Source organism: Cygnus atratus, chromosome 3 (genome assembly GCF_013377495.2).
Source record: "Cygnus atratus isolate AKBS03 ecotype Queensland, Australia chromosome 3, CAtr_DNAZoo_HiC_assembly, whole genome shotgun sequence".
NCBI classification, from domain to species: Eukaryota; Metazoa; Chordata; class Aves; order Anseriformes; family Anatidae; genus Cygnus; species Cygnus atratus.
In genome coordinates this window covers 92,460,124-92,478,308 of record NC_066364.1, presented here as the reverse complement: position 1 = coordinate 92,478,308, position 18,185 = coordinate 92,460,124, and the positions used below count along the sequence as shown (strand labels likewise).

General features: G+C 36.2%; 1 protein-coding gene across 1 annotated transcript in view; it reads left to right on the top strand.

The window, feature by feature from the left end:
* The window catches only part of PRKCE (protein kinase C epsilon), a 299,961-nt gene that overhangs the window by 176,267 nt on the left and 105,509 nt on the right, over positions 1-18,185 (top strand). Inside the window, exons 3-8 of the mRNA XM_035561057.1 lie at positions 8,184-8,343; positions 9,523-9,557; positions 11,096-11,181; positions 13,379-13,511; positions 16,371-16,513; positions 17,700-17,796. Coding sequence (XP_035416950.1) covers positions 8,184-8,343; positions 9,523-9,557; positions 11,096-11,181; positions 13,379-13,511; positions 16,371-16,513; positions 17,700-17,796 — 654 coding nt within the window. The remainder of the gene's footprint in view (positions 1-8,183; positions 8,344-9,522; positions 9,558-11,095; positions 11,182-13,378; positions 13,512-16,370; positions 16,514-17,699; positions 17,797-18,185) is intronic.

Genomic DNA, 18,185 nt, shown 5'->3' with positions numbered 1-18,185 from the left:
CTTCTGTAGTTTGTGCTGGAAGAAACTTCCTTTTTCAGGTTGCCATTCACTCATCCAGCATAACTGACTGCAAAAGGATTTAGGTTGGATATTAGCAATAGAGACTGCCTGACAGAGTAGTGAAACAAGATACATGATTGTGAGGGAATTTCCCTCACTGGAGATTTTCAAGAATTGACAGAAAAATGCTTGCTGAGGATGCCTGAGGTGTGTGAGCCTGTTTCCCACTGCAGGAGGCTGGGCTAGGGCATCTATTAGGTGCCTGCCACTTACGTTTTTGTTATTCTAGGGTGAATGAACAAGTCTGGGGTTGAAAAAATATTTGAGAAACAACAATTTTCTGAAAGTCCTAAAACCCCAGTCATACAAGGTTCTGTTTCATCACTCACTGTGCAGCTTTTGCAACTATTCAAAAAAGATTGCTCTACTTTTCTGGTCTATCACAAGCACTTGCTTAAAATACTGTCATTCAGGATCCGTCTGGTTTAATAGTTACCTCTGGGAAAAGGGCTTTGTCCCAAAATTCTCACAATGCTTGTTTTCCTTCTTAACATCACAACAGCATTTCCTTTCCAGCAGCTGACAAAGGCCAGGAGCTCAGGTGTTGGCCCTGCAGAGTTCGGCTGACCGTGCAGATACTTCCATAGGCTGGGGCTCTGTTAAAATACATGTTCATATGTACACCACTTTGAAAGGTTGTTTTCCACAGCAGCCTTGACCATAATGTTTTGTCACATTTTCCTTCTTTCCTTGAAGACAGCTAAAGATAATATACCTTCAGGTAATACCTGAAGACAGGTAATATAAGCGTGTCACCAGAGCATTAACCATCACAAGTGGTTGGGCATGCTCTGATGAGCACTGTGCATGCATGTTACAGGTCATGTTTGCAGACTTGCATCAATAAAGATAGGGAAATCTAGTCCCAAGGATGGCTTTTGGCTTGGTCATAATTATAATAATCCAATAATAATAACGTAATGCATTATATACGTAGCTTGTTCATTCAACTATCTACTTCTTTTAGCATTAATAAGTAGTTGATTTGATAAGAGATATTGCACCTTGTTTGCCTGTCAGGACTTACCAATATCAGTGCTAACACCGGACTGCTGATACTACTCACTGTATCAAGATGAACTGAATTTCACTGTCACAGACCAAATTCCTGTTCTGCCATGTAAGTTTATCAGTTCAAGATACGGCACAAAAACTGTTCTGTACTGTTGTTTTACATTACTACTTACTGCAGGAGCAGACCCATTACATTCAGTGGAGTGAGGTTTCTCTCCTAAATAACAGCTTCAGTATTTACCATATGTAGAATACATTTCCACCTCTTTGATTTCAATTGCAGATTTACTGACATAAGGGCATTGTGTTTAGAGTGAGGCTGTTTGTTGCTTCTGAAAGATAACAGTGGAAGACTGAAATAACCCTAGCTAGCATTGACTTTTTTTTTTGTCCTATTGTCTGTGGTATTGTCTCCTTTAAAACTTAAAACACTCCAATTCCTGTTCTGCAGAAAATATCTTGGAAGTTAAAATTTTATTTTAAAAACCTTGAGATGTGAAATGGACTTTTCCGAAAACCTGTCATACATCAATAACTTCCCTGTGGTATTTCTTAAAATCATTTATGTTAAATACCACCCGTGAAGAAACTGGGAGGAAGCAGGAAGAATCTGTCATCGATTTGCTTTCTGTGTGGATTGTACAACTATATATGTATAGGAATTTATACTTTTGCCTCCAGCATGAAGTCAAGAACCAATTATCTCTGTGTCTCTCAAAAAACTTCCACTTGCCTGAATTAGGAGGGGACTAAAAACCAGATATAGCATCCAATATTTATACCTACCTCCTACCAGTTGTCACATCAGCAGTTCCTACAAAACAGAAGTCTGTTCATTAAATACTAGATTTATTAGAACACAGTGGGATCCTCTGCAGAGGACAATGTCATTAATACCTTAAGCTTGTAAGAGTCGCTGATTTGTTGGGCATTGTGGAGATGGAGTACAGAAAGGTGTGAGGGCTCATCTCACGCATTTTTTCTAAAGTCTAAGTGTCATTTGGAGGAGAAATGTGCTTGAGCAAGTATAGGAATTAATTCCCTCTCGCCCCCAGCCTCTCCTGCAGCAGAGCATATGGGCCACAGCTGTGGTGGCAGCGTCCCTTCACGTACCAGGCTCCACACGACTGGTTTTGAATGCAAGCTCTGCATTGTTGCCAGCCAACAAGGTTGGGAAATTTCTGAAAAGTAAATAAAACTTCTCCGTAAGCTGGAATTGCTATCATGCTTTCAGTATCCTTGAGACTTCCGAGTACTTCACAACTTTGCTCTCCTTTACTAACTGAATCAAATGTGAAAGTATTTCCATTTGAAAAGATGCGGGGAATACTGCTGTCCCTTCAGCTTTGAGTAAGCTAATGAATGTGTTTGGGATAATTATAAAGTATGTAGAGAAAGTATGAGCCATGAGTTAATAATCGTTCAGTATGAGGCAACTGAGGATACCTCTAAAGCTGTTTTAAAAAGGAAAGTAAAAGAGTCCTTGAAAAAGAACATGCCCATCACACCTCAATCACTTTTTATTTGTTTGAGTGTCAAGGGAAAATTTTAAATACATACAGGCAGAGTCCTTTAGATTCTCTTTTGGATAGAATTTGAGTGTTCAAAGGTAATGTTTTCAAAGGTGTTCATGTTTTTGAATGCAAATAAATCTGAATCTGAGCCTATGCTAGAAAATTACCCACTGTATCTGGGCTTGGTGTACTTTCAAATGCAATGTATTCATCAATGCATTCAGTAACTGACTGATGTTAATAGACATGACTCGTCAATACACTGATGGATACACTGGATACACTGATGAATACAATCTCTTCTAAAACTCACACATTCTGTGAGTATTTTTCCATTTCATTTGTAACAGCCATCATCTTTGTTTTCTTTAACAACAAAGTAGTTACCTACAGATCTGATTCTTCTCCTATTAAACAAGACATTTCCTGTCAGCTTTCCACAAGAAAGCAGATTCAAGACATAGTAAGCAAAACCTTTGTGTTTATTCTTTGTTAATAGGCTAGAAATTGTATACTTTTAGAAAAAAAAAGACTTAGAAAAATTGCGTGCTCTTCTATACTTGTGTTAAACTACCCAGTCCATGTTCATCAGTAACACATTTATGAAATTATATTGTAGCATTTACCTTACTATTTTTCATCTCAAAGTTATGAGATTAGCTTATTGCATGTATTACTACTAAGCAAGGCTTTTAGGAGAAAGGAGAGAGAAATGTAAATATATGGGGTTAGCTTTTTTTTTTCTTTTCTTTAAAGATTACAGCCATAAATGCAAAATCCTCTACCAATTTGCCTGAAGAAATCTTGATGACAGTATATGCGTTTCCTCTGTATAGGCCAAAGTAGAGTTAGGTAATGATCCTTTGAGACCTAAGTTTGATGTGAAAAGAGCTGGTTACACTCAGTCCTGAAACCTGAGGGGTCCTGGATATTGTTCCTGCCCCTCCTCGCTTTCCAACGTAACTTCAAGCAAATGACCTCTTATGCCTTAATGTCCTTCCTCATCTGTAAAAATGTCAATAGCAATATAGTCTTACTTGAACAGGATGTTTATAAAGCTCTGTTTAGACATTATATAGTGTTAGACCAAAACCACTTTATCACTGCACACATGCTGATTGAAGAGAAAAGGATTTAAATATTATGATACAAAAGCTCTTAATTTTAATCGTCAGCAATAAAACATCAGTAGGATCATTGTTCCTTCTCAGTCTTTGTTTGGTTATGCTCTGTTGTAACTATTAAGGGTTGGCAGTTGTTAAGGGTTAAATGGGCTGTTTTTTGTGGCCTGCTGGTTGTAGGTATAGGTGGCAGTGCGGTAATGGGAGGATGCCCAAGAGATGCCCAGGGTGAAAAGTACGTCGGAAACGGCAGTGCTCTGTTGAATGAGGTTATGTTAGCTACTCCAGTTCCTATTAGAATTACCATTATCCATGGCCTATAGTTTGGCTTTGTTTTTCATCTCCAAACACTGTCGCTGTTCAGTGTAACCCCACTCCAGATGAAGGGAGGTGCCCAATGCATTCCCTGTTAGAAGTCAGCATTTGGAGCAACAGCAAAAGCTGGGAAATTTCTCCATGCATGTCATCTGTCTCTCATTTTCTGCAATATTTTTCCATGGTTTTGTTTGTTTTCAGAATTCTGTAAGTACTTGAAACTTACATGACAAAGAACTGAAATGGCCCACTTTGCTACACAGGGTAATCGTATCTGTTGCACTTGGTGCTCCACACTAGATCTTTTTCCTTTGTGCTCAAACAATGTTAGTATGAAAAGAGACCTAACATGTCACAACCTTCATTATTCAGTGTTCAGGGTATTTAGCCTCCGTCTTGCCCCCTTTGAGGGTTATGGAGTACACTGTGCTACTTTCTTGTCATTTAAGCTAAGACTTATAAAATGCACTTAACAGATATGATGTGATTAAGGGTGTCAAATGAAGTTCCAGACAGTTCATTTAAACATCCATTTTGCAAGTATTTATGAATTCTGTGGAATTTTGCATTCCAAATACTTCTGTTGACTTTTATAATGCTTCACCAAGTGCTTGGACTTAAGCCTGCAAGTCTTTTTAGGACTGTGAGCCTTGTAGGCAATATATTTGTATATACGTGAGTATATAAAAGCAATTATGTGCTATGGTTTTCCAAATAACTGAGAGTTAGTCTTGGCTGCAGTGAAAAGAAGTAATGGCATTATTGGGTAGAGTTTTAAGGCAAAATTAGTTCTAAATCTGGCAGTTCTCAAGTACCATCATATAAAGCCTAAATTCAATATGCTGTATTGACAGTATTCTCCATGAACAATTTGAATGATCATGAGCCTTTCTTACTCCTTCTTTTGAAAATGAAATTTAAATAGGATAAACTGAGTAATACAAAGAGTTGAAGGGCTCCAAATCAAAACAGGGAACAGAATGTATTTTACATAAAGAAACAGCTTTTCTGAGGAAATGATAACCCTCTGTGACTATTTAGTAGAAATGCTGTGAGAAGAAGTTTTTGTTTATCTTGGAACTTGCTTATAGACTGACTTTGACAAATTCACTTAATTTTAATTTGATCTCCTCTGCTAAGAATATAAATGTCACAGTTGGGCACCATGCTACATCTTAATAGTATTTTTGTATACCAGTGTAAGACTTTTTCCTTTAAAAATAGTTTTAAAAGGTCAGTTCTGTTTGTGATGACAGTATTTTCCAAAATAAGTCTTGAAAACACTAATTGGCTCTATCGCCAAAATGTTTCTGTCTTTTTTTTTCCAAACTACTCACTGTTTTCTGACATCTACTAATCTTTACTTTCCTGCTCATGAAAAAATAATAAAACTTTGGAGCTCATCTTCTGAGTGGATGGCTTAAGACAACTAAATGAATATCTCCAGTGTGACTGTTCAGCATGGGATAAATGGATTTTAATTTAAACATAGGAGTGTTGTTAGTGCTGGTGGGGAGGAGTAGCGCACAGCCCTGGGTGTAAGGCAGTGGGCACTTCGTCCCATCCTAAGCCACCTGGAAAGTAGCTGCCTTGTTTTGGGGCTCTGCTCCAGAACATCGCTGTCAACCGTGCAAGACATAGCTTGAGGACGGTAGGAAAGCATTGCTTATGTGATCTCCTTGAGTAACAGTGACTGAGCTAGCCGAACTTTATGTAAACCCAGCACAGAGCTACTGAACTGAGCGTAATGCTCGTGGATGGATTCATTGCTCTTGTGCCGAAGCCTGTTTGGGGAAGGGCTGATGTCTGGCTGCGGGCAGTAACACAGAACATGATACCACTGCAAAGCCCCCCAGATGACTGGTGAACCATGTTTCCATGTCAGTTCATTTCTGACAAGGACACTGTTCCATTATTTTAACTATAAACATTTTAAGTGAAAAATGGAGTTTCATTTAAATATTAAGTATAAAACTGAAAATAGTAAAACTGTTTTTCAGAATTTGTTGTTAAAAAATACCTGGTATTGTGGTATTCTGTTTATCTAGTCAAAAGGGTTTTCATCTGTTCTGTAAAATTACATGTGCTTTATCAGTGAAGTGTTACACTTAAGACAAAAAAAAGACAAAAAGGAGGAAAGTGGCGTTGTAGTCTGATTATCACATCAACTGTGAATTGCCTACATTCAGAACACCTTGTTCTTTTCATATAAGCAGATAACTTTTTTGTGAAACCTTTCCCAGAGAGGAATACCCAGAGGTATTTTAACTTTATCACATCCAGGCTACATACTTCAGCAAATTCTAAAATCTGTGTGATAACTGAAAGAACTGTTCTTTATTACATATACAATTATTTCTTATAATAATAATTTTAAAATAAAAATTTTAAAAATATTTCCAGCAACTTTGTAAAGTCAATAATTCATTGAGAAGCTGGAAATAGGAGTCTTTGGTAGGATCTCCAGCTACTTGCTATGCTTTCTCTGTGAAAGACAGTCCCAAGGGGCTGTGGTATTTATTAGAAGTTGCAATTTTATTTAACACATAAAAATAAGCATAATTTCTAATTATTTGTTACTTCACATCTCTTTCTTGAAGGGAAGTTAGAGCCATTACTTTTGATTACTCTCTGACATAAATAAAAAGGGTAACTTTGTATGTAAGCCAACCTTTATTTACTGAGAACTTACTCGGAATATGAAATCAAAGCTGTTCTGGCCATCCCACAGATGGGTCTTGGTAGGCTGAAATCTCACTCTGAGTAGGGAATGTTTGTACAATGCTAATGTGTAAGGATCATGGTCTTTTTAGGGTGTAAATGAATTTGTCAGTGTCATGGGCTTTTGCCATTGGTATGCAATGAAAGAAATTGATCTTGATTCTGGTTCTCTGCTCTGTGTTTTCACAGGGTAGCTGTCCATCAGCTTAATTTAAGATCATTTTCTAAGGTTTCCTAAATAAATAACTTTCCATTTCACAAAAATATGGGTTATTTTGAAGGATTAATCCCTTAAAAATAGGGATTATTTAAATATGTATAAAAGAATGAGGTTATTATAGACTTGAGTTCTTGGATGATTTATTTCCTTTGCATTATTGATAAATACTGTATTATTGCTGGAGGTGAACTCACTTGCGTAAAGGAAGGCTTACAACAAACTAAAGTTGTCATTTTTATGCCATCATAATGTTCAGGGTAGCTGAAATTCAGACAATAACAAGTATTAATACGTTTCAAAAAGTTATATGCACTGAAGTGCATAGATTCAGTGGATGGCTGGATTTGGGCCTCCTCAAGTCTGATATTCTATTCTCAAGAGATATGAGTAGCTCAAGGAAAGCTTGTAAAACCTTTCTTTTATTAATGACTATGCACTACTCATCATTTCTAATTTATCCTGAGCATTTGCTTAATGCATAATAATACTATGGAGGTGTTAGAAACACTTTTCAAAATAATGCCTTAGGAAAAAAGACCCAAAGTATTTGGAAGGAATTCTCCAAAAGTTTTCCTTCTGAGATGTATTAACTTCAGTTTTCACTTCCTCTACCATTAAATCTCATTTACAATTCAACAGGAATTGGTTAAGAGGAACTACTTCCTTCCCTTGAACATTTTGTGGAAAGTATACGAGTATCAAAGTGGATCATTAGAGCCTGAAGCTTAGATCTTAACCACAGATTCTACAAAGTACTGTTCTGGATGGATTTTTTGTTCTGCTTGATAATGTGTGTTTATATTCAGCTTCCCTTCACTTGTGTCCGCATTTTCTGAGGGGGAGAGAAGTTGCAGCATTTGGGTGGATTTTTGACTTATTGTCCATGAAGGTCAAATGAGGTGGGAGTCTGAGCAGTTCGGTGAATCTAACTGTGTAATTACTGTTGAAGAGCTTGTTGGGGTGCTTAATAGTGATCAAGTACAGCACACTCATTCCCAGTTTAGCGTGGATTTACAGATAAAAGTTTGGAACCAGTAGAAGTTCCTGTACTTGACAACAAAAACCCTGGCCCTTTTAAAAAAAAAAAAAATACCCACAGCTTAGGAAAGTTATCTTGCACTGCTAGCTAGAGAGGATTTTTTTTTTTTTGCATTTGAGTTTTTTCTATATTTCTATCTGATACAACTAGTGCTTATTGTTTTTTTTATTCTGTTTCAGCACCCAAAGACAATGAAGAACGTGTATTTCGGGAACGAATGCGCCCTAGAAAGCGGCAGGGTGCTGTGCGACGCAGAGTACATCAGGTTAATGGACACAAGTTTATGGCCACCTATCTTAGACAACCAACATATTGTTCACATTGCAGAGATTTTATATGGTATGAAGCAACTTTTACTTTGTTTTCTTTGCAGCTTTGAGCTGAAGGATTAACATGCCATCCTGTTTTGCTGAAGCACAAGTGACATATAGTAGCTTTTTTTATCTTCATTTTAATATTAAGTTAACAATAGTTAAAAGACTGTCAAATGTCCATCATGAATGTTAGAATTTCCTGTTTGGTTGTTGTTGTTTTTTTCCTCCTCTTAGCTGCAAAGTTCAGCCTTTTCCTGTCTAGTACACACCATGAATTCTAGGTAGACAGACACTCTAGCATTCTCTGGATGCCTAAGTGTAGGTTTAGACCTAATGTTGGACCTCTACAATGTGCCAAGATGACTGAACTCTTCATTAGATACTTGTATATCTCCATCTTTCCCCCAGGGAATGCCAAGTTCCTGTACATCTTACTGAAGATAATGGAAGATGAGAATATTAGACTTTTAAAAATGTTCGAGATTTTGGGGTTCATAGTTTACAGGTTCTTTGTTATTACAGTGTATGTCAAAAACTCCTTCTTAGAAATTATTTACATTAATGTTGAGTACTCACAATTTTCAGGTAGGGAAAAAAGATGGAGACATTCAGTTTTCAGTTATTTTTCAGCAACTCTACAGATGTTTTCCAAAGTTACCTAGACATACTGATTTACGCATTAATACATATAAAATCTGACATGTTCCATAAATAGTATTTCGTAAGAGTATGTAATGAGTCAGTTTTCCTTAACGTGAAATAGTGCAATGGCATTGTATGTGAACTCAACTACATTCCTCTAGGAAAGGTCTGCCAGTTAGCCCGTAGGTTAGCAAAGATGGTTTCGAGCAATAATACTGACAAACACAATCTTTTGTCTATTTAGAGACCTTCTTAATGACTATTTTACAGGCTCATGGCTTGGCATCTCTCTCTGTGTCCTTTGGCTTTGCCTATTTTATTAAAGTAAATGTGTTTTTTCTTCTGAACCCCTTCATGGCCTATCTTCCTATATGTTATTTCTTAGCAAATGAAATGGAGTACCTACTTTGAACTGATCTCAGTCCAGGAATGCAGTTATGAGATTACTGTTTATAAGAAGCTATTATTTTAAACTTGTACATGTTCAATAAAAAGAGGGAAAATATTTTTCATTTTTAGAAATATATATTCAATATTTTCTAAAACATTGTTTTATTTTCAGGGGTGTAATAGGAAAACAGGGATACCAGTGTCAAGGTAAGAGAAAGTCTCTGGGGGAGAGGTTTGAATATATGTGTTGTAACATATCAATAATAAGATATTTTCATCAGGCAATTTATATGTACAACAATTAGAATTTAGCACAAGCCAATCAGAATATGTTGGTCTCATCAAAGATTCAGTCTTTCCAGACTTATGTCACAGTGAGATTTTCAAGACTTTTCAAGACTTTTTTCCAAGATTTTTCAAGTCTTAGGCAGCATGTGTGAAGTAGTGGCGCAGTTAACTTCTTTAAGCAGCAGATCCTAGCTCTCTCTCTCTGCACATCCAAATAGGGTGGCATACCTGGTGATGTTGGCTGCTTTTTTTTTCACCTGATGCGTTTTAGAATTGTGAAGTCTTTATTCTGCTTAAGATTCATTGTTTAAAAATGCCAGGTAATTGCAAAGACTGTAATTAAATGGATGAGATAATTATAGAGGTCATCATTAGAGAAGGTTATACCAAAGACTGCAGAAGTTCTTCATTTTAAACTCCATTTTTTCATCTCAGTTTCTCGTACTCTTAATTTTTTTATGCGGTCAGGGACGATATTTTTCTATCTAATTCTCATCTGTCAAGTAGAAATTATGAAGTTAATGATGATTTTTTGGTTACAAAAGGCTTGATGAAATTTCATTGTAAATAAATAAATATATGCAAATAACCATTTTATATGATATAATAAGAAATGCTTCATTAGCATACAGCAGACATTCCTTGAATTCCTTTTTTTTTTCTCTCAACAATGACTAATGCTAGAGGAAAATAGAACTCAGTTACATCTCAGAGTAGGTTATTTTCCTGAAGTAATGACCTTGAATTCTGCAGTATTACCGTCCTTGTAATTTTTAATCTTATCTGTCATATCTATAAATGTTATTTGTTGCTTAAGTAATCAGTATTAATATTGACACAGCATTTTAGACCTCTGAAGCAATTTTGCTGTTATCAACGTATAATAACACGTTGCAGAAGGAAAGTTTAATTTTGTTTTTTCTGTTCTTTGAATTTTACAATAAATAACCTTTGTGTCTTTTTTCCACTGGAGTCTCTTCAGACAAGAATTGTTTTTACCTTTGTGTCTTGTATAATGTGGAAATCCTGGGCTTTATCAAATAAATCAAATGTTATGTAAAAAATGTGTTTCTTATTTTAAACGGTAATTTGTAGATTTACATACTTAGATTTTGGCAGATAAGTTTTAGTTCTCTTAAAATGGAAAGGTGACTCTACCAATGGGGGGGGGAGGGTTGAAATTGGATGATCTTTAAGGTCCCTTCCAACCCAAACCAGCCTGTGATTCTGAGATTCTATCAAAATTCATTAGTCTTGAAAGTCCCTTACCTTCTGACTTTGTAAGGCTGGCTTATTTAATAGTACTCACCAAGTGACAGTCACTTGCAGCCTGTCTTTCAGGTCCCAGCATTTCTAGTCTTTAAAATCAATCTTCATGAAAACTCATGAAAACTATTTTTACATCTGTTTTTGTGTTGTTCTTTTTTTTTTCTTTTCTTTTCTTTTTTTTCTTACAGTTTGTACTTGTGTAGTCCACAAGAGATGCCATGAACTTATAATCACGAAGTGTGCTGGCTTAAAAAAACAGGAAACTCATGACGAGGTAAATGTTTATAAAATAAATTTTCTAGATAAATCTCTCTCTTTTATCTGTTCAAATTTATGTCATCTCCTGTATTTGATCAATAAGTGTTACAGACTTTTTTGTGCCCTTCTGGTCCTGTTAAGATATAACAGTTACTTTGGAATGACAGAATATCATAATAGTTTCATTTAAGTGGAAATCATTGTAAAGCAATTTATTTTTAGTTAGTAGCCTTTTTTTAACATCTGCATGCTTAATATCAGTAAACTCTTTCAATTTTTTCCCATTTTTAACATTCTCCATTTGGGAGTTAATACCAGTTTTGTCATTTTAACTCAAAAGAAGGAGGCTCAGGCCCTTTATTCCTTACCTGTATTTCATGTGGCTGAGTCATTAGCAGTGGATAGGCTTGGGTATCTTACGTCAACATAAAAGACTGCCCAGAAGTTGTTCACCAAACCTCAACAAAGACTGCATCCAAGCTGCCAAAATGTAGAACAAAAACCATCCATGTACTGAAGAAGGCCCCTGGGTATTATATACGATGGCAGTGGTAAAACAAGGTACAGACTGCATGGCTAACAGGTTTTCCAGCATAAGTACTCTCTACCTTTAGCAAGCTTTTCCTTTTTTATAAAGGGAATTAAGAAAATATGTGCTTTATGTTATCATGCATTTCAACAAATGAGGCCATCACATGAAAATGAAAGGAGCTGCCTTCAGAGCTGTTCTTCTAGGGAATTAAATTTATCTGCCAACAGTATGTTCTGCTCTGGATCAGAGCAGGGCAGAAAGTGATACTTTCATTTGGGTGAAAGGTCTATCTCAGCTAAGATGGCATTAAGGCTTGCTTAGTAAATTAATGTTAATTTCAGTGGACAGTCATACACCAGGGAGTGGTATGACTGCCATTGTGTTCAGGTTCTTTAGACTCCTCAGCTTTGATGCATCCTTTTGTGGCTGGGTTGATAGGGGATAGTTGAGGAGGGGACTGAGTTGTATGGCTTTTGTTATTTGTTTGTTTGCCTTTTTTTTTTCTTTTAAACAATTATAACCATCAGCTGTAGCCTATGAATGCTTTATTTTACACAGAAGTGTTTTCCTTGCTTGTGTTTTAACCAAAAACCTGTTGAATTCTCACTATCGTGTTTTGGACATCAAAGGCCTACTATTTTTCACTACAGGATCAGGTGAAATGGTGAATCAGGGGAAATCTCCTGTGGGTGATCCCAGTTCATTGGCCATGCAGAAAAAGTACATTTTTGTTTCTAATTGTTAAAAGCCAAAATTTATATATCAGAAAAAGCACAGCTTTAAATTAGAAAATTATAGGTGGCTATGGATTTAAGCCACTCTTGCAACTTCGATTTGAATGTGATTGAGACACTAGCTCATCTCATTCTTCCTGTGCAGTTGACCACCATTGTTCAAACTAGAAGTGCTCTTTAATATCTGGTTCACAACCCGTATTTTATGTTGAAGACTTGATCTCTTGTGATAAAGAACTGTGTTTGTCTAGTGCTATTGCATAGTACCCACAGGAAGATAGGAAATCTTGCATGGATTTATATTCCCAGGCTCCAGACTAGTGGGGACTTGTATGCTTTGCTGATATAATGCTTTCATTGTTTGGAAGGGGTACTAGATCACTGGAGAGAAGCCAGCAGTAATAGGAAAGGGAAGGAAAAATACTGAAATAAATCTCCTGCTGTACAGTGGCAGCTATAAAAACTTATCAGTGACATCCTTTAATTAGTAAGTAATCATACCTTGGAATCCTCAAGCACAACAATTTATTGTTGTTGTTTTCATAATCTAAAGAACAGTGGGATATGAGAACACAAGTGGGTTGTGGTATATTTCTCTTTCTTAGTCCTGTATTAAACCTGCCTCCTGCTCCTAAAACAATTGGGAGTGACTTCCTTGCCTTCCACATTAAGAGATCTTTCCTGATAGCTATGTATTTGTTGTTTCCAGAAGTACTAGGAAGTAGACTTTAGTCTTTGTCTCTTGGACAACAGCAGCCCTTCCCCTTCTTTTCCCCCAGATAAAATAGTGAGAAGAAATCTGGAGTGTACCTAACGGAAAGATCATTTGAGCACAAACCTATTTCATCTTGTTTGAATTGTGTGGTTTCAAAACATAAAAGGCCTCAGTGTACACTGAATATAAAAAGAATAATTAGAATGAAATGTGCTGTGCTTTCCTTTTTCAGCAAGTGGGATCCCAGCGTTTCAGTGTCAACATGCCTCACAAGTTCAGCATTCACAATTATAAAGTACCCACTTTCTGTGACCACTGTGGTTCATTGCTCTGGGGTCTTCTGAGACAAGGTTTACAATGCAAAGGTAAGGATTATCACTTTAGATCTCTTCTTTTTCCTTGTAAGTGCAGTAGATACGGAAAGACCTTCTCTGTTGTAATCAAAAAATATGGTACTGCTTCCAAGGTACTCTGTTTCTTCCAGCACGTACAGGGGTTAATACAAACTGAATAGTGGAATGCTGTAGGGATAGTCATTACCTTTAGAAAGTGACCTTTCCCCTGTCTGAAACACCAACCAGTAACAAATGCAGGAGGTGAAGAAACAAATTTTACACAGGCTGCCATGCAGGATTATTGCCACACAGGAGATTAGAAATTGGCAGAAAATTAGAGATGTTAGAATTTACATCCCTTGATCTTATGTGCCTTCTGTGTTTTCAGGTTTGTGGTTGTTAAACTTTATGAACATTAGTATTCTGGCAACTTTTCCTTTAATATCAGCTTCAAACATGACTGTTACGTATTGAATGCTAGGCAAAGCATTTCTTGGGCCCATATCCAGAAGATGAGGTATTTTGATATCTAAATGAATTATGCTTTGTGACGATCTGTCTAGCCCCTCTATTCAGAAAGCAAAAGATTCATTATGTTCTGCAGCTTAGGGACTGTACAAACTGGACTGTGTATGAAGCTACTGTTGGAAGGTATGTTCATGTCATTTTAAACCAACTAACAGAAAGGGTTGGTTCCATATCTCCTTGTTTAAAACTGAGCTCTGTATGTTCTAAAAGGGGGAAAATAGGTACGAACTCTTGCAAAGGAAAATAATATTTTAGAAATAGTGAACAAAATACTGAAGTGAATGAGCTGATGTGAATGATGTCATGAAGATAATGTCAGATCCTTAGAAAGTAGTACCTAATGAAATTACATGCAATTTCATTTTGTTACACCTTTATAAATATGTAGGTCATCTTCATAAGTACAAAAATCACATTATGTGCACTTCTCAATGGTAGAAACATGGAGTCATATATATGTGTATAAATGCATGATCTATGAAGTACTGTCTTTGGTGGTTATTTAAGATAAGGTATAATTATAGGTGAAGGTCAGACCTAATGTTTCGTGTCACGTAGTCACGTATTGCTGACCAGCAAGGGAAAGAAGAAATTTCTTTCATGGCTAAGTGAAACAGAGCATTCTAAAGTTTAAGCCTTGCCTTGTGATTCTAGATGGTGCTCAGTGGTAAAATGTTGGACTTGAAATACTGTTACTTTACTATTATTAAAGATACTATTCAAATACTATCTTAATTATAGTGGAGATATGTTCAGAAAAGATTTTTCAGTTAAACCTGATTGTTTTGTACCTTGATTTTAAATCACAGCTATAATATCTCTCCCATTAATCTGTAAATTTATTAGTTCACTGGCATATTTTCTCTCAAGTACCATAATGCCATATTTGTTCATTTCTACAGAGAATAGTGTTATGGCTCATATATGTGAATCTATTGTGGAGCAGATGTATACATACGGTATTTCAGAGAGCCTGTATTGCTTTCTAAGTGTTCATCAAATTAATAGCTTTGAAAATGCAGTACTGCCTGCACAAAATCTAGTATTCATCCAACCTTGAAATGTAATTTTTTCCATGCTTTGTTTTCTCTCTTAACAAATGCTGAACAATGTTCCCTTCTTCAGAGATGTACTTGTTTGCCCAATGTAATTATTAATGCCATGAAAAGTGTATTTCAGGGTTTTATTCTTCTGTGTTTTTTTGTTGTTGCTGTTGTTGTTTGTGTGTTTTCCTGACTGGTTATTCCTGTGCTTCATTTTACAATGTTGGAGCACATACAAGTGTCCTGCTTTCAATTCCTCAGGGTCCACTGTTATGTATCCTAGGTCTAGCATTTTACTTGCCACTTAGCTTGTCATTGAATATACATATAGTGAAAGTACTGCGTATGGCAGTTTCTTTTTGCTCTTCTTGTGAGCTGAAACATACTTGGAAATGAAAGGCACCTGCTTTCTGAAGTGCATGATTACTGCCAAAGATACAGTACTTATCTGCACAGCTGATACTAGTCTGAGACACATGTGGTTTCTTTAGGGCTTATACAGTGAAACCGTAGTTGATTAATAATATATTGCAGTGCTAATGAAGTGAGGAATTGGATCAATTGAATATTTATCTAGTATTTAACTACACTTGCACTTTTGTTTGGTTTATGGCTTGCTCCACGAGGGGGCAGTGAAGTCTAAGATAAAATATGTCATCTGGCTCCTAGCAAATCCACTCCATGCTATTTTTAATGTTCTCCGGGCTACCACATAACCTGGAAGCATTGTAACCTTTTTTTTTTTTTTTTAGCTCATACTACTATGCTGTTTTCAGGAGATGGTACTTAAGAGAAAGAGCTTAATAAATGGATGATCTGAAGGAAAAGAGTGTTTGACAGTGCCAAAGACTTCTAATAAAACTTAAAGTACTGTTGATTTTAGGCCTGCCTACAGCAGGAATTAATTTTCTTGAGTAAAATAGAGCAAGAAGCAACAATGCATGAAGAATTAATGCTGAGCCCTCAGAATGAGAGCAAAGTGGACTGCTAAAATTCAAGCTCTGAAAGATTTTTATTTACTTATTCAAATTCTAATTAAGATTTATAGCATCATTAAATGTTTTCATTTGTTCCTATGTCTGTTTGGGGGCTGTATGAAAACACTGTTCTGTATTGTCACAGAAGAAGAATGATAACTGGGTTAGTCCTTTTATATTAGCATTCAAGTGTCATTGCAAATTCAGCTAAGTATTTTTCTACTGAAATTATATTTATTTGAAAGAGATATTGGTAGGTCCAATAAGGTCTGATTTAAGTAGGACAAAAAACATGGCAAGATAGTATTTATTCTACTTTATTTCTTTACATTTCATTGCAGTTTGCAAGATGAATGTACATCGACGCTGTGAAACAAATGTGGCACCAAACTGTGGAGTGGATGCTAGAGGCATAGCTAAAGTTCTTGCAGATCTTGGAGTCACTCCAGATAAGATAACTAATAGTGGGCAGAGGAGGAAAAAGGTAATTTTGCTGTAAAAAATGAGATTACTATGGCTGCATTCTAACTTCACAAATCAGGGCTCAATCCCACTCACACGACTTGCACAAGAGATTTATTTTTTTTAAGTCAGTACAGATTTAAGACTTTGGCTTTTGATTTATAACTGCAAATTATCTACTCTGAAATTCAGTACAAAATTTATTTTGACCTGCTACAGTTTTGTAAACCTGGAGATTCTGGGAGTGTTTTTTCCCTTTATAATTTTGAGGAGGGAGATTTGACAGAGAGACAATATCTGACAAAGCAGTTCATAAAAACATAAATGTGTCTCTGGCTTAGAATTGCCATTGGGTAATTGATTGGTTGAAGCACTGAACTACTCCATAACATTGTTTGTAAGTGCTGGTAAATGAGCAGTGTGGTGATTCCCATAAAGAGGAACTGTTTGTCAGATATGTGATGGTTTCAGAGTTATCGTTACTATTACAAGAAGAACAAGGCTGTTCTTGGATAAAAAGCATAGGTCACCCCAAGTGCATCCAAAGTCAATGAAGATACCATGGATTTATAATATGTATCCTGGATCAGAATTTGGCCACACTTTCAATCTCAGTTTGCATGGCTGTGACAAAAGACCCTTTGTTCTCACTTGCAGGAATAGGCAAATATTAGGCATAATTTCATAAAATCCTGTAAAACATTTGGTTTCATTCCTTTTCCCAGTTATAGCACATTTGTATCCCATGTATACCATTTTAGAATGTTACAGAAACATAGCAAATTCAGAAATAAAGTAACTGATCTGTGACTCCTGGAAAAAGATGGTGTCATGTTACTACTGCATAAATGAGTTCGCAGTGCTTTCTGGTACTTATGTAGTTATGTATTTTCTGGATGAATTTCTACACAGGTTCAAGTTGGTTATACAAAACTTTCCCTCTCACTGAGTATGATTATTACATCTATTTCATCAAAAGAACCTATTTACCTTTAAATTGATGATTCTTTCTCCGTTTATATTCTGATCTGTATTTGATGTGATGCCATCTATTATATGATTGAGGTTCTGTCAGTGTGAGTCAGTAGGGCTAGAGCATCTTAATTTTTTTTCATACTTCTACTTGTGCATTAATGTTGTTAAATCTCCTCTCGGCACCCTGCACTGGAGGATTCATAGCTGACTAGCCCTTTTGGAAATGTTTTTAGCTAATTGCAGGTGCCGAGACTCAACAACCGGTTCCTGGAAGCACATCATCGGAAGAAGATAGGTCAAAGTCAGCACCAACTTCTCCATGTGATCAAGGTTGAACTTTTTATTTCCTAACTAATACATATTGTTACTTAATGTCCTTCTTTATGAGAAATAAAAAAGCTATCAGCCCCAACCTTTGTAGAACCAAATCAACCAGGTAGTTACAACCACAAAATGAAGCATCTACTGAGAAAGTTGGGAACTGTAAAAGCTTTTTTAAAAGGCTCTCATTTCCTTTAAATCTCTGAAATTAAGTGGCTTTCAAAGGTAAAATTATGAAGCAGTCATCTTAAAATATTTTGAAGGTTACCAGGCAAGTCCTTGCCTAACTAAGTGCCTTTATGGAAGGAGAGTGTGCTATTGTAAGAGTGATAACATTTTAAATAGTACAACTGAACTTGAGAGTGCTTTTATCTGTCTGAAAAGCCTCCATCTTTTAA